This window comes from Chlorocebus sabaeus, chromosome 8 (assembly GCF_047675955.1).
Source record: "Chlorocebus sabaeus isolate Y175 chromosome 8, mChlSab1.0.hap1, whole genome shotgun sequence".
NCBI lineage: Eukaryota > Metazoa > Chordata > Mammalia > Primates > Cercopithecidae > Chlorocebus > Chlorocebus sabaeus.
Genome location: NC_132911.1, coordinates 128,504,634 through 128,520,074, shown reverse-complemented (window position 1 = coordinate 128,520,074; position 15,441 = coordinate 128,504,634). Strand labels below are relative to the sequence as shown.

Sequence of the window (15,441 nt, the reverse complement as noted above, 5' to 3'; positions counted from 1 at the left end):
AGCAAACAAACCCATTATTAAAAGTAAACAAGACAGAACTGCTTTGAAACAATTGATTAAATGTCTCGTGGCTCAGAAGCCTAAATTCACCCCTATTAGCCCAAACCAAGCCTTCCTTAGTGAGAATCTAGAGAGGAAATCTAACAGTTTCTTGTTAAAAAGAATCCCCCTGCCCCCCTGCCCCTGCCCCCACCGTTCTCTTGGGCATTCAGTAACTGCTGCAAGCTAAGCTCAGTAACCATATTATCTCTAATTCTCAAGATTTTGAAATGAGCATTACATTTTGTATTTTATGCAATGGGATGGGCCAGTCAAGTAATTTGCTAACGGACACAGCTGAAACATTGAAACACCAGAATTCGAACTTCAGTCTCTATGACTTCAAACCCCATGCCCATTCCATCTTACACACTGCCCCCATTAAAAATAGTCTACCATGTCGCTGTTTCTATTGTTGATTTCAAAGAAAAGCTGAAGACCTAGGAGAAGAAAATCTGCTGTCTGCTCAGGTAAAACCTCTTGAAATTGCAGGCAATCCGGTAGATTGTTCTGGGGAGGAAGCTCTGAGCCACCCTGGTTACTTAAATGTATAAAGTGGACAGAGCAAAGACGATAGATGCCAAACTGCTGGTGTTCAACATCTTTCCCCAATGTCTGGCTAATTCCAGTGCCATTTAATATACTTTGTTTTCCAAACAAACCAGAATACCCACAAAGCTTGCAGTGCAAGGTACAGAATCTTGGCTCCGCCAGCAAATCCAGAGTTAAGCTCTCAGTGACAGACTCCTACTAGCCAAATTTACAAGAGACTGGCATATAGTCAGACCATTAATTGACTACAATAAGATTTTGTTTGCCCAAGTGTCTTAATGCTAGAAACATCTAAACAATGGTTTATTCCAAAATGAATTTTAAAATCTTTAAAATCATGCTATTTGAAGACTCAATAAACAATCTGCTATGTGTCCAAATCTGGGGAATGGAGAGATTTACCACACCACCAATGACTATTTGGGGAACTTACAGCAGCCAATCTTTTCGTGTGGATGGATGGTTCAACTGTTACAAATAGAGGGACAATGACTCTACCAGTTATTTCATGATGTAAAAAACCTTATGAATCATAAGAAATAAAAAACCACTTATGGGAAAACACTCTGTAAGTTCCTCAAAAGGATACACATAGATTTTCCACAGAACCCAGCAATTCCACTATAGGTATATATCCAAGAGAATTGAAAACATACCCACACAGAAACTCACCCAAGTGTTCATAGCACCTTTATTAGTAACAGCCAAGAAGTAGAAACAACTCAAATATCCATCAAGTGATGAATAAACAAGATGTGATATAACCAGACAATGACATATTATTCATCCATAAAAAAATAAAGTATTGATCCACGCTACTGCATGGATAAACCTTGAGAACACTATGCTAAGTGAAACAAACCAGATTTTAAAAGGCCACACGTTGTATGATTCATTTACACGAAATGTCCAGAATAGGCAAAACCATAGAGACAGAGTAGATTAGTGGTTATGTAGGGCTAGGGACAAGGGAGGTTGTGTGGAAATGGAGAATGACTGCTAATAGGTAGCGGGTTGGTTTGAGGGGTGATAACAACGTTCTAAAATTTATTGTGGTGATAGTTGCACAACTGTGAATATACTAAAACTCACTGAATTTTGCACTTTAAAAGAGTGCATTTTATGGTTTGTGAATTATATCTCAATAAAGCTGGTTTAATTAGAAAGACATAGCCAGTCTTTTTAACCCTAGCACTCATGCCTGTAGTCCTAGCACTTTGGGAGGCAGGCAGATTCAATGTCTCCCGGCTCAGAAGCCTAAATTCACCCCTGTGACCACAAGCCACGTCTTCCTTAGTGAAAATCTAAAGAGGGAATCTAACGGTTTCTTGTCAAGAAGAATCCCCCTGCCCCTCTGTGCCCCTGCCAACCCCCACTGCCGCCACTGTTCTCTTGGGCATTCAGTAACTGCTGCAGGCTCAGTTAAGTTGAGCTCAGGAGTTTAAGAGCAGCCTGGGCAAAAGGTAAAACCACATCTCTACAAAAAATACAAAACTTAGCTGTGCCTGGTGGTGCACGCCTGTAGTTCCAGCTACTCGGGAGGCTGAAGTGGGAGGATGTCTTGGGCCTGGGAAGCAGAGGTTGCAGTAAGCCGAGATCGTGCCACTGCACTCCAGCCTGGGTGACAGAGCCAGACCTTGTCTCAAAAAAACAAAAAACAAAAAGACATTTACTACTGAGCAGTAGATGTTCATGCTGAATATTTTCCATTGCTCCCCTGACCCCCAATTCACTCTCCAACCTCCCCTGCTTTGCTTTGTCAGAAAGCTGTTCTGTACGGACTGTACCAACAGGCACCTTTGTATGAGTGATCAACCCATTTATTGTCCAAACTGTGGTACTTTTGAGAAAGAACGATGGGAGCAAACCAGGACTTTGTCTGTTGGAGTTCGGTTCTTGCCGTGCAGGTTGGCTGCAGGGCCCTTCAGAGGGCCACAGCTCTTGCCACACCCAACCCCCTCCACACAGCTGGCTCTCTGGGTTCCAGCTCACCCCCTCTTCTTGCTCTCTCCTGGCAGGGGTGGTGATGGCTTCTCACCATTGCTGGACCCCAGAGCTGCGCCATCCATGGTTTTCCCTACACCCTACCCATGTCTGTGCAAACAGTCTTTCTTAAACTTCCTTCTTTCCCAGTTTGAGTGGGCCATCTGTTTCCTGCCTGTACCCTATAGACACAGAACTCCAGAAAAGAAGCACGAAAGATAAATATGAAAGGAAGGGTGTGGTCGGCACAGAGAGCCTCCTAGATATCTTCCAAAGAGCCATTGCGCCGACTCTCCTGTTTCTGCAGATTTCTGTTACGCCAAATCCTGCAAATAAATGATTTTACCACACCCACCCCCAGCAACTAGGATGTTACAACAAATACAATTTTAATTTTTTTTATTATAAGGAGTTTTTTTGACATTTTGAAAGAAATGAGAAGAAAGAAATTGTAATTGCAGTGTGAGAATTCAGTATGAAAAAATCCATTCATTTGGCTTATCTTGTTCAGAACTTGCTGTGCTCCCTCAAACTGAGGATTGATGCATTTCAACTCTACAAAATTCTCAGGCAATACCTCTTGGAGTATCTGTTCCCCTTCCGCATTTTCTCTGGAACTAGCAATATGCTGTATTCTCATGTCCTCCGTGTCTCCTAACCTCTTTAGTCTATTTTCTATTAACATTTCTTTATTTCTGGTCTTCCTTCTGAACTTTCTGATTAAAAATATTTCCTTTTCAGCTCCATGTCTAGTCAGTTCTCTAACTTGTCCATACATAGTTCCAAGGCACATGGTAATTCCAGGGACTGTAATTTTCATTTCTAGGCTTTCTTTGATTCCTTTTTCACAATGCTTTTCTCTTTTCATAGTGTCTGTTTTGTGTCCTTCTTTTATATTTGAATTATTTTAAATTTGCTTACCTCTATCAGACTGATGTATTATCTTCAGTTCTTGGTGGTTGAGCCCTGCTGGGAGTTTGCTGATTCTTGAGTGTAATGAGTGCACTGTGGCCTTGTATTGATCAATTCTTTATAGTTCTGAATCACAAGTTCAATTCAGGAGGTTTTCCGTGGGAATATTGCAAGGACTTGATTGAAGGTGTATCCCCTCGGAGCCATTTCTCATTTGTTTCTTCTGGGTTACCCAGGATTATTTTAGACCAGGAACAATTTTTCACAGTAATTTTCATTTTAGGTATTTTGGATCCATTTAAGATATGGCAAACTGAAACGCCCAAATGCAGCTGTGGTGCAGGCCTCTGCCACAATTTTTTCACTGAATGCTTTTCACTTCTACCCAGATCCCAGACAGACTAAGGCTGCCAGGCTGCTGTGCCGGCCACCTGTCCTGGTGGGCAGATTGTTTCTCGTCCACTTGCCCTTGAACTACAGCAGCTATGGAGTGTCCCAGCTCTGCAGGTGGCTCTCGGTGGCACATTCCTGACTTGCATGGGACTGGGAACTCTTTTTCTGGTCCTCCTTGGAGGTGAACACGGAGGCTAAGCCCTTGGATTATTGAAATCAAGGACTCCTCCTAGGGCAATTGAAGCATCAGCTATCATACATTCTTTTTTTTTTTTTTTTTTTTTTGAGGCTGAGTCTCACCCTATCACCCAGGCTGGAGTGCAGTGGCATGATTTCTGCTCACGGCAACCTCTGCCTCCTGAGTTCAAGCGATTCTCCTGCCTCAGCCTCCCAAGTAGCTGGGATTACAGGTGCCCACCACCTTGCCTGGCTAATTTTTGTATTTTTAGTAAAGACGAGGTTTTGCCATGTTGGCCAGGCTGGTCTCAAACTCCTGACCTCAAGTGATCTGACTGCCTCGGCCTCCCCAAGTGCTGGGATTACAGGTGTGAGCCACCATGTCTGGCCACACCTGAAACTTTCAATAAGGCCTGGGACGAGGCTGGTGAACGGAGAGATTTTGAGCAGGAAAATGACAAAAGATCAGACCTATCCCCTTAAATTAGATTATTGTCCCACATTTGAGCATGTTTCTGACTTTCCCCTCCTTTCAAAATATCAAGCACTCACTGTGCAGACATCAAGATCCTATTAACATGCAACTCCTTTCACAACTATTTATTTTATTTATTTATTTATTTTTTTATTTTTTTGAGATGGAGTCTCACTCTGTCACCCAGGCTGAAGTGCAGTGGCGTGATCTTGGCTCACTACAGCCTCTGCCTCCCGGGTTCAAGCAATTTTCTGCCTTAGCCTCCTGAGTAGCTGGAATTACAGGCATCCGCCACCATGCTCAGCTAATTTTTGTATTTTTAGTAGAGACGAGGTTTCACCATGTTGGCCAGGCTGGTCTTGAACGCCTAACCTTGTGATCCATCCGCCTCGGTCTCCTAAAGTGCTGGGATTACAGGTGTGAGCCACCGTGCCCGGCCTGTTGCTGCTTTTAACAGCTCCTACATGGAAGAATCCAAAGGAAAGAATCTCCATTAGATGAATTTCAACCCCTGTGGTCTTGGAGAAGAGAGATTGAGAGTCAATGAAGTCTTCTCAAAACAACTCCCCTCCCTGCTTCCTGCCAAACTGCCCAGTGGATGATGGGGTTAGAGTGTGCGCTGCCTTCTCCTAGCTCTGTGACCTCTGGCAGGCTATCTGATCTCTGGGGGCAGCCTCTATTTCCTCGGGAGTTCCTACCTCACTGGCTATTCCTAGGATTAAAGTGGATGTCAAAGGCCTATCACATAGTAGGGCTACACACATGAGTTCCCTTGTTCCTCAGGAGTGATTCTCAACTCTGGCTGCTCCAAGGACCCTGCCTGGTCCTCAAACTTGGCTGTACATTGGAATCCCCTTGGGAATTTTAAAACACCCGTACCTGGACTCCATTCCCAGTGAGTCTGATTTACTTGTCCTGGGCTGTCACCTGGCCATCAGGCTGTTTCAGAGCTTCCCAGGTGATTCAAATGTGTGGCAACATTAAGAACCCTGATCTAGGAAACTTTCAAAGAAAGTACCCAGGACCAGGTTCTACTCCTAAACAATTCGAGAAGAACCTCTGGTGGGGGTCGGCTATGGGATTTTAAAAAATGTATCATGCATGTTTTATTCTGTCATCACATAAAGACATACAGACGTATGTGTATACGTGAATGGGTGTGTGTGGACGGATTTTGTTAATGTTTGTTTTACAGAAGCAGGATCACAAAACACATACTTTTCTGGATCTTACTGTGAACACAATAATTTCTGCAGAAATCCTTCCAGGTCAATGAATATTATTCTAATTCATTCTTTTTTCTTTTAATTTTTTATTTTGACATAATTTCAGACTTACAGAAATGTTGCAAGAATAGTACAAAGATATCTCATTTCCCCTTCATTAGATTTCCCAAATGTTACCCCATTATGGTATTTGCTTCAAGCTTGGCCTTTTTAAAAAAACTTTAAAAATTTTTTTTTTTTTATTGAGACAAGGTCTCGCTCTGTCATCCAGGCTGAAATGCAATGGTGTGAACACATCTCACTGCAGCCTTGACCTCCTGGGCTCAAGCGATCCTCTCACCTCAGCCTCCTGAGTAGCTGGGACTGCAGGCACATGCCATCACAGCTGGCTAATTTTTTGTACAGATGCGGTCTCGCTATGTTGCCCAGGCTGGTCTTGAGCTCCTAGGCTCAGGTGATCCTCCCACCTCCCACCTTCCCAAAGTGCTGGGATTATACATGTGAGCCACCGTGCCCAGCCAAGCTTGGGTATGTTTTAAAAGCTCCTCAGGTGAGTCTAATGCACAGCCAGGTTGCTCTGTGGGGCCTCCCAGTTCGCTACGAGACTTAAGGCAGTGTTTGTGAAACTTCTGACCTTCGTGAGGGGTCTTTGCATTAGAGGCAGTTATGTGAGGTGGTTAAGACACTGGACTTGAAGTCATGCTGCTAGGTTTGAATTCTAGCTATAGTGCTTCCTCCCTCCTGACCCACCTTCTGTGCCTCAGTTTTTTTCATCTGTAAAATAAGGATAATCGAAGTGCTAACTCCTAAGGCTTTGTGAGGATTGAGTGAGATTACTTAGGATAGTACTTGGCACACAGTAAGTATATACTAAAGGTTAGTTATTTGTGTATTTATTATTACCATAGCTCATCTGTGAAACAAAATTGGCTTAAGCTTGCCCTGGTCACCTATAAGCAGAATTCTTTCTGATCTGAGTCATTAAATTCTTTAGACAAATTAGGGAGTTATCAGTATGTAAGAGTTTCCATTTAGAAACAGGCCCCTTTTGAAAATGAAATTAGTGAGGATCAATTAAAAATATCTGTCACAGTGACTCACCCTAAGAGATGTTTCGTATGTGTTTTGTGGATGGCAGGCTGGAAAATGCCCAAATATAACCCCAATGTCCAGAATGTGTCACTGGGGCAGGAGACCACTGAAAGGTGATGAACTGATTAGTAGCAAGGCCTAAGGGGGTGGCGAGGAGCGTAAAGAGCAAATTCTCCCCGCAAGGACCAGCTGCCCCGCAGGCCTAGGCCAGGTGGGAATGTGAGCCCTGAATTGCCACATGTTCCTATCTTCCTGGAAATAAAGGCTGAAACTTTGTACCTTGAGGTGAAGTTTCCCAATTTCTAAATATTGTTAGATTTCCCAATTTTAGAAACTCCTCTGCAGGCCAGTTTGTAGCTTCCAATCACGGGAGTCAAATAGCGGGGTTGGAAGATCCAAAAGGGGAAAGAAGTCGTAATATTTTGTATTTTTCCAGGACTGTTTGAAGAAGAGAGGCTGTATCTGGTGGTTCTAGGTTGCCAGGATATTGTGTCTGCTCTCCAGTGGGGTAGGAACCTGGTTGGGTTCCATTCCTGAGACATTTCTTCAGCACCTGCTTTGTGCCAAACCATGCTTGTTCTCCCAGGAGCATCCAATCTCCTTTGCTTTGTATATGTGCTCCCAAGCTGCCTGCTGACTACTAATTTGACTTCTGCAATGCCTTGATATGGAGAATTGGGCTCTCAGGGGAGCAGATATCCCTGCTGCAAGTTATAAACCAAGACTGTCTGGGTCCTGATCTCCCTCTCATTAACAGTATTTCTGGGGCTTAGCTCTTTCTGTACCATATAAGCATGATGAGAAAAATATATATTTTATAAGTAAGATAAGGGTCTGGTCAGAGTAGCAATAAAAGAGCATGAAAAACGTATTATTTTACAAAACCTTATGTTTACATACCATATGAAGCAATTCAGAAATATATCTGGTTATTTCAAATCCATCAGAGGCATCTGAGTTTACCTAAAAGTGTAAAATATTATACATTACACAAAACCCAACATTTCATCACGCAAACAACAGAAAAGGGACCCCCTATTGTCACAGAGGCAGATTCTATAACCTGAAACACCTCCTGCCATAGTCATGTAGACATAGTTGGTAAAATGTAATCAGAATCTCTTTAAATATATGCAGAGCCAGTCTAAAAGAAGGGAAGTCCCCAACAGCCAGAAACAAAAGAGAATCTGAAAACAAGGAAAGAATGTATGACAGCTGGCCAGGCACGGTGGCTCATGCCTGTAATCCCAGTACTTTGGGAGGCCAAGGTGGGTAGATCATCTGAGGTCAGGACTTCGAGACCAGCCTGGCCAACATGGAGGCTGAGGCAGGAGAATCACTTGAACCTGGGAGGTGGAGGTTGCAGTGAGCTGAGATTGCACTACTGCTCTCCAGCCTGGGTGACAGAGCAAGGCTCAGTCAAAAACAAACAAACAAACAAACAAACAAAAACAGTGCCAGGTGTCCCTCCCACTTTCCTGCATCTGGGAACACTCTTTCGAGGAGTTTTGGGATGCTTCACTTTCTCATGAGAGACAAGGGCCTGGTGGTCAGGCCAAGGGAAAAAGGTCACAAGAGAGGTGTGCTTTGGCAAACATTGCTAAAGTTGGGGTATTTGGGGCATTAAAATTTAAGCATGTGGCAGGAAAGCTGGACCAAGTGTCCACTGGTCCACTCCTTATCCCAGGAGTTCAGGAGGCTGGGTAAAAGGGAGACCTGGGGCATGGAAGTCAGAAAACCAGGGTTGGATTCCTTCCAACAGTGAAATGAGGACCAGAATGATAATTTCCTTCAAGTAGACATAATACATGTAAAATGCCCAGATTGCACACAGTAGACCCTCAGCAATGTCCCTGGGACAGCATGCCAATGTTACAGAATTGAAACGGGGCCAGGGCTGGACTTGAGCCTTGGCCTCATCCCTACTTCTTCTGTTGATAAGATTTATCGAATGATTATTTACTAGACGCCAGGTACCACTTTTGCTTTCACTGATTAGCTCATGTAATGTTCAGAACAGCCCTATCAGGTAGAAGCCATCATTATCCCCATTTACAGATGGATGAGGAAACTGAGGCCCAGAAAGCTTAAGTAACGTAACTAAGGGTGTATACAGTTAGTAGGTTGTAAACTGGAGTTTGAATCCCAGCAATCAGACTCTACAAGTAGTCATCTTGATCGTTAGAATACCAGTAGTATTAAAGTCACAATAATGATTGGCAGCAAACTATGTGTCAAGCACCCGTTATTGGCAAGGTGAAGATGAGTCGGATGCATTTGAATGCCCTTGGGGACAGGATCCAGCAGGGGTGATCAAGAGATCAGTTACTTCCTGAAGGTAACACCCTTCCTGGTGATTTCCGGGAGATGGGTGGGGAAGGTGGGTTGCAGTTAAGAGTTGGGCAGAGTGATCCAGGGGAATATTATCTTCTGCAGCTGTGCTATGTAACTCCATGCATCCCTTTGATTCATAGTTTTCAAAGCCAGACCTTTTCCCATTACGGAGTGAATCTGACACAAGTGTACAGCATTTTGACCTTGGTTGCTTTTGGCACCACTCCCCCCGTCTTTTCTTTTGTTATGTTTTGTACTTCAAATGGTCAGCTGAAGAGTCAGAGGAACTGTCCGGAGTTAGGTGCTTATGTTTTAAGATCTTTTAAAAGTTGCTCATTTGATTCTCCTCCCTCTGTCCCATTTGGCGTTCATCTGAATGAGGGCTCCTGGTTATGCAGATAGGCAGTGGAGCTGTGAAAACGGACCACTAGGCCCCAAATCAACATGGGCACATTTGTGCTCTTTGCAGGTTCAACCTCTCAGGAGGGCTCCCTGCGGTTATACCAACGCTGGCTGCTCTCAGTGGGCCTGAAAACCATCAACCGTCCAAGTCAGAGGCAGTCAGCAATCTCAATAGACTGATGGATCGTGGACAGAAGCTCTAACGCTGTTTCCATTCATTTAGCAACAGCAAATCAATCCACTTTCCCAGCATCCTGCAACTTTATGGAACTCGGCATCCCATTGCAGGATACGCCCCTGAACTCTCCTTAATTGTATATTTCGCTATTTGCAATCAGGACTTGGCGATGTAGTCCTAACATCAGAGAATGGGCGTTTTCTCAGAAGGCCGCAGTAGCTGCTGCAGCTTTCCCGCCCTACTAAGAGCTCACTACAAGCGGGCTCCGGGCTAGGCGCGCCACCCATGCAAATCCCCGGGGAGCGGCGGTGCACCCTCCATTCCTCCCGTCCCGCGCGCTCGCAGCCATTGTAGGGTGGGCGCTCGCCAGGCAGGGTGCCGACACGCCCTCTCCGCGCTGCGACGGGCGGCCGGGGGAGGAGAGGGTGCGCGGTGCGCACCGGAGGGAGAGGCTCCGGCCCAGCGCCTCCTGCCCGCCAGCAGACCAGCAGGCTCCTCTTTGCGGCGAGTGCCCCACGCGCCTCTCGGGCGCGCGCTCCCAGCCCCGCCCGCGTTCGGCGGCCGCACAGCCACGAGAGCGCGCCCCCGCGCGGCGGACGCACGGCCGCGAGCGCGCGTGCGCCCCTCCGAACGTCCGCGGGAGCCCAGCCAGAGCGAGCGCCGGGGGCCGGGCGCGCAGGAGTGAAAAGGAGGCGGCGGCCGCAGCTGCGAGCAACAGATCCGGACGCCGCGAGCAGACCCGCTCTGGTGTTGGGCGGTTTTTTTTTTAATTGCAGAAAAATTTATTAAATTGGAAAATCTTGAGTTTTTCAATGGCGCTGACCCCGGGTCAGCGGGCGGTTTTCTCTGCATCAAGATGGGCTTTGCCGTTTCCGTAGTGGGCACCAGTGGTGGCCTGATTGTCAGTCTTCTCCCGGCATTTTTAAGGCCAGGAGCCGAGCGCTGTATGTAGGCGAATACCCTACAGAGCGGTTTGGTTTTAAAATTACTGTTGTTATTATTTTGGGCAGAGAACAGTCGGGTTGGTGTACACCGGCCTCGCTGCAGAAGAAGCTGCGAATCCGAGGTGGGTGAAATTCCTCCCGGGGTGAGCTAGCCCCGGCCCCGCGCGCAGTCCAGCGGCCCCGCGTGTGTGCCCTCGCCCTGCCGGCGCCGGGAAAATGGAGGCTGTGATTGAGAAGGAATGCAGCGCGCTCGGAGGCCTCTTCCAGACCATCATCAGCGACATGAAGGTAGGACGCCGGGGGTGCGGCTGCGGAGCCGGCCGCCGGCTCTGACCTCGCCGCCGCGCTTCGCCTGCACCCCGGGCCGGCCGCCGGGCCCTTCCCTGCGCCGTGGCCGCCGGCCACCTGCGGGAGCTCCCGGCTCTGGTGTCACCTGCTCACCCGGGGCGCTGCTCCAGGCTCTGCTGGGTCACTAGGCGGGCGGCTTCTCTGGGGGGTGTCTGCTGTCCCACGCCATCTCCCCGCTCATTGTCCCAGGGGGCGGCACCATTTCTTTCCCTCGGGGGCTCAGGGCACTGGCTCCAAGTTTTCCCATTGTCTGTCCCTGAACTGAATGTCTGGGACCCGCGGGGGCTGGATGCCCGGGCGGACACCTGATTCCCCCAGGCACGGGGTGGGGGCGCCTGGCGCGGTGGTGGGGAGGGAGTGAGGGCTCTGCCCGCGCGCAGGAAGGAGTCCCTTAGCCTAGGAGACTGAGAGGGAAAGCCAGTCCCTCCTCGGCTGTCAGGTCTACTTGGAGTGGGGGATCTGAGCAAATTAGTTATTAATTGGGCTGTTCCGAAGCTGGTAAAGCTGTGCGCGCCCTCTCTCAGCCCTCCCGCGGGGCGCGGGGCCGAAGTTCCCGGGCAGCCTTGCAGGGGCCCCACCTTCCCCCAGCTGAACCTGAAGGCAAGATTGGGGCCCCCGAAATAACTGTATCCCGCCCTCCCAGACCCAAACGGACACACACTCTAGGTTTTCTCTTGGAAGGGTTGTGAAGATGGTGTGTGTGTGCGCGCGTGCATGTGTGTGCGCGCGCGCGTGTGGGGGCGGGGAACAACACCCTAGCTTTTTCCTGCAAAGGGTGGGACTGGGCATAACCTGATCCTCGGATGTGGATTTTCTGGTGCCTGGAGATAGAGCAGGGCCCCGTGTTATTCATCCAGAGGAAATAAAACCAGCCGCGCGAGCTGGCTGGAGGTGGGAATTGGGGGCGGTGGGGGAAATTATTTTTTTAATGTGTATTTAGGGAGCTTCTCTTTGGCTCTGGCCCAGCCCCAGTTTGCCTCAACAGATCCCGATCCGGGGAGGTGGTGTTTAATTAAAAGCCCGCTTCCAAAACGAGTGGGCAGGTTTGGAAAGCTGTGCACCGAGTGGGTGTGGACAGCCCCTCTTCAGCCGCTGCCTGGGCGCCTGGAGGAGCTTTTGTCTGATGAAGTGTAAGGTTTAGAGAGGCTTCGAGCCTCAGAGATGGTCTTTGGGAAGGAATGCCCAGCTGTCATGGCCTGCTTCCACCTTTCAGAACCAACTGCCACCTCACCCAGGGTGAACTTTACGAAGGTGCCTCTGTCCTGGTCTTGTCCGTTTTGAAATCTTTCTACAGATCTCGTGCCTTTTGTCACAAATTGTCCTTAGCATAGCATAATCTGCAGCCAGACTCTGCTTGCCCAGGAATGCTTATAATCCAGGCACTTGGAATTAGATGGATTATTCCCTGTTGAAAGACAGCCCCTTTCATTTTGTTGCCCCCAGTGCACACTGAATTATTGAAGTGGTCTTTTGAGACAGAGATGGGTCCTCCCTCCTTGGGCTCTGGCCTTAATTTTAAACTTAAATTCTACACATCCTAGAGTCAAACAGGATTTGGTTTGAGGCACGCGTGGTGTATTCTGATCTTGTGGGGAAAAATTCGAAATAGGTTGGTAAAGCCGCTTGTGTTTTTTTGAGGAGATGAATGGATGTTTCCCACCCCTCAGCAGCAACAAGGAACCCAGTCATCTGACGGATCTGTCCACTGCAGTCCTGGAGTGATCACACCTGGAGTTTTTTCTCTCTTTGTTCTTTAATCCAGAATCCAGGCTCGGTTCTTCCCATTCACTGGTTTGAATCAAAAGCCCTTCAGAAGGTGACCTGCCCAAAGGGTGGGCTGTCCTGCTTTCCACCTGCCATCCTGTGGCTGTGTGGCAGTATGCCCTGGCTGGGGCCTCACGGGTGCCAAGGTGGTGTTTTTTCCCTTGCCTGGTTCCAGTTAAAAATAAAGACATCTTCTTTAATGCCCAGTCACGGCGGAATCTAGAGTTTGTGTATCCTGACTTCTTTCCCTTTGAGTTTAGTAGGTTTGTTCAGTATCCTATGGGAAATCATTTATTTTAAAGGTTTTTTTTGTTTTGTTTTGTTTTGTTTTGTTTTGGCAGTAAAATTTTAAAAGCAAGGTGGAGTGGAAGACTAAAACATGCCTTGGGTTCTGCAGAGTTTTAGACTTTCGGAGACTGGAGAGAGAAGGAGAAAGAGAGAGGGAGTGTCTGATTTCCTAGATTGTTTATGCATAAGACAATTCGGAATATTTTCTTGGACTTTGCTTCTTAAAAGACTTCATCGTGGATTAGATGCCGGTGACATTTTAAATGGAAATTTAAAATTTTTAAATTTGAACAAATCTGATAAGCAGTATGTAGTGTGGCAGATGCATGAAGTCACCAGCAGCAAAACTCAGTTTTTAATATCTGAAATCAACTGACTTTCTAATGACCTCTTTTTCTTTTCTTTAAACTCCCATAATGGGTTTATAATGCCTTTGGTCTCCTTTCTGTTTGCTCTGAGGGAAAAGCATAAATGTCAGAAACCCACTTGGAATGCCATCTTGATAAAAATTTTTAGGTTATTTTCTCAGAAGTGATGTTGGCCTGGGTGAGAAAAGGATAAGGAAAATGGTTTTATTAGTAGCATTTGATTCTTCAAAATGTACAGCAGCACAGGAAGGGAGTCAATTTCCTCTTTGGAGAAAGAAAGAAAACAATAAAAAAAAAGGGAATACTTTCAAGGCCTGGCACCCTCCATCTTCTGAAACCAGAGAACCTCAAGACATGGAAAAAAGCAAGAGAGAGAGGAGTCTTTGTGCTTTCTTCTAAAGATACTTCGTCTGAGTCCTCGGCTGGCTGTCAGGGCATGGGTTTTGCCCTTTTCAGGCGGTAAGGCATGGAAGAAATCCTGACTCTTTCTCTACTGGGGAACAGCACCATGTAAAGCAAGCAGCAGCTAGTAAATAAGGTATCGATTCCTTGACGAGAGGAAACCTGGTGGTTTGTTTCCCGTTTATTCTACCCTGCTGTGGTGGTGGTCACTAATGAACGGTGTTGTGCAGAATCACCTACTGGCTGCCTTTCCTCTCATCCATGCAAATTAGTAAATCACTGACCAAACTGGCTGGTGTGAGTTGGTTCCAGAGGAAAGGGGAGACAATTATTCACGTGGCTGGAGGGAAGGACCCACAGCTGGTTTGTCCAGGGAATAGTAGTCTGGAAGTGACTGTTGACTGCCTTCTGATGTGTAGACAATCTTGACTGCATCAAGGAGGTCCTGGAATCTTTTTGGAGTTTCTATCCAAGCCCTGGGAAGGGAGGACTCCCTGTCTCAAACAGCAGCTTTGTGCCTTTGCTTTTGAGTCATTGAACCGGCATCGATTTTGGTGATGTCTGGGGAGTTTTAAAGACCAGGAGACTTTGCTGGCCAGAATTGAGGACAGCTCACTCTGCGGGTGTCTTTCTTCTTTTAATAATTAACTTCGTTAAAAAAAACAAAGTTGGATGTCTGAAATCAAATATTTTCTTCACCCTTGTTGCTCAGGAATCAGCATGTCGAGAGCTGAACTGGGCCTGCTGCGGGTAGAACTTTGTACGAGGTTAGGAGTACATAATGTGACTGGAGCAAGAAAATCCTAACCACACCTGATTCTTCCATCCCATGTGTCACTTTAGACAGGGGTGTCCTGTTACCAGCACCTGTGCTGAGCAGAATAGAGGCCTTGTTCAGTTCCTCCCCACTGCCCCCCACCTGTGTTTGCCATCACTATCCTCTCTCCTAAGTTCTGCCTAAAATGAGAACTGCTAAAGGGACTTCTTGAATTCCATGGAAATCTCTTTGTGGTTTGAAGCCACATCGTGATATTTTCCCTCCCATATCATAAGATGGAGAATGTGGCTAGTGGGTCCAACACTGGATATTGATTTCAGGGTAGTTTTTTTCCCCCTCACTGCTTTGTTTTGGGGTTCCCATCAGAAGAGAGGTACACTTCCTTGCTGTTTATGAAGGGCAATTGTGTGGAATGCTTTTACTTGGCTCTGCCCTAGGAGAGCTCCTTGTCCTGTGGGCTGTAAACAGACAACGCAAATCCAATATGGTGGCCGTGAAGGAAGGGCTGTGGTTCAGCCTAGAGAAGAGCATCAGTCTCTGCAGGAGTTCCCTTGGAGGCCTCAAAAAAAGAGTTTTCTCCAGGACAGTACTGAAAACCCAGCCAAGGCCTCAGCCAGGTGCTCTGAGGGAGGTGGGCCGCTCTCTGTAAATGGTGACAGCCACACAAAGGCAGGACAAGCAGAGCACTTGTAAAGGACAGATGGGCCCCATGTTGGCTTTTCTCTTAGCAAATGGTTGTATTTGGCCAGGGTTTTACAGCTTCCTCATTTTGGGCCCATGGGAGAA

General features: G+C 47.0%; 1 protein-coding gene across 4 annotated transcripts in view; it reads left to right on the top strand.

The window, feature by feature from the left end:
- The first annotated feature begins 10,412 nt into the window (after positions 1-10,412).
- Positions 10,413-15,441, top strand: part of MTSS1 (MTSS I-BAR domain containing 1) — a 183,274-nt gene continuing 178,245 nt past the window's right edge. For 2 of the 4 annotated variants that reach the window (XM_038000164.2, XM_008001506.3), the window contains exon 1: positions 10,413-10,995. In XM_038000164.2, coding sequence (XP_037856092.1) covers positions 10,924-10,995 — 72 coding nt within the window. In that variant the 5' untranslated portion in view covers positions 10,413-10,923. The remainder of the gene's footprint in view (positions 10,996-15,441) is intronic. The other 2 variants (XM_008001508.3, XM_073018341.1) reach the window with 1 other exon arrangement.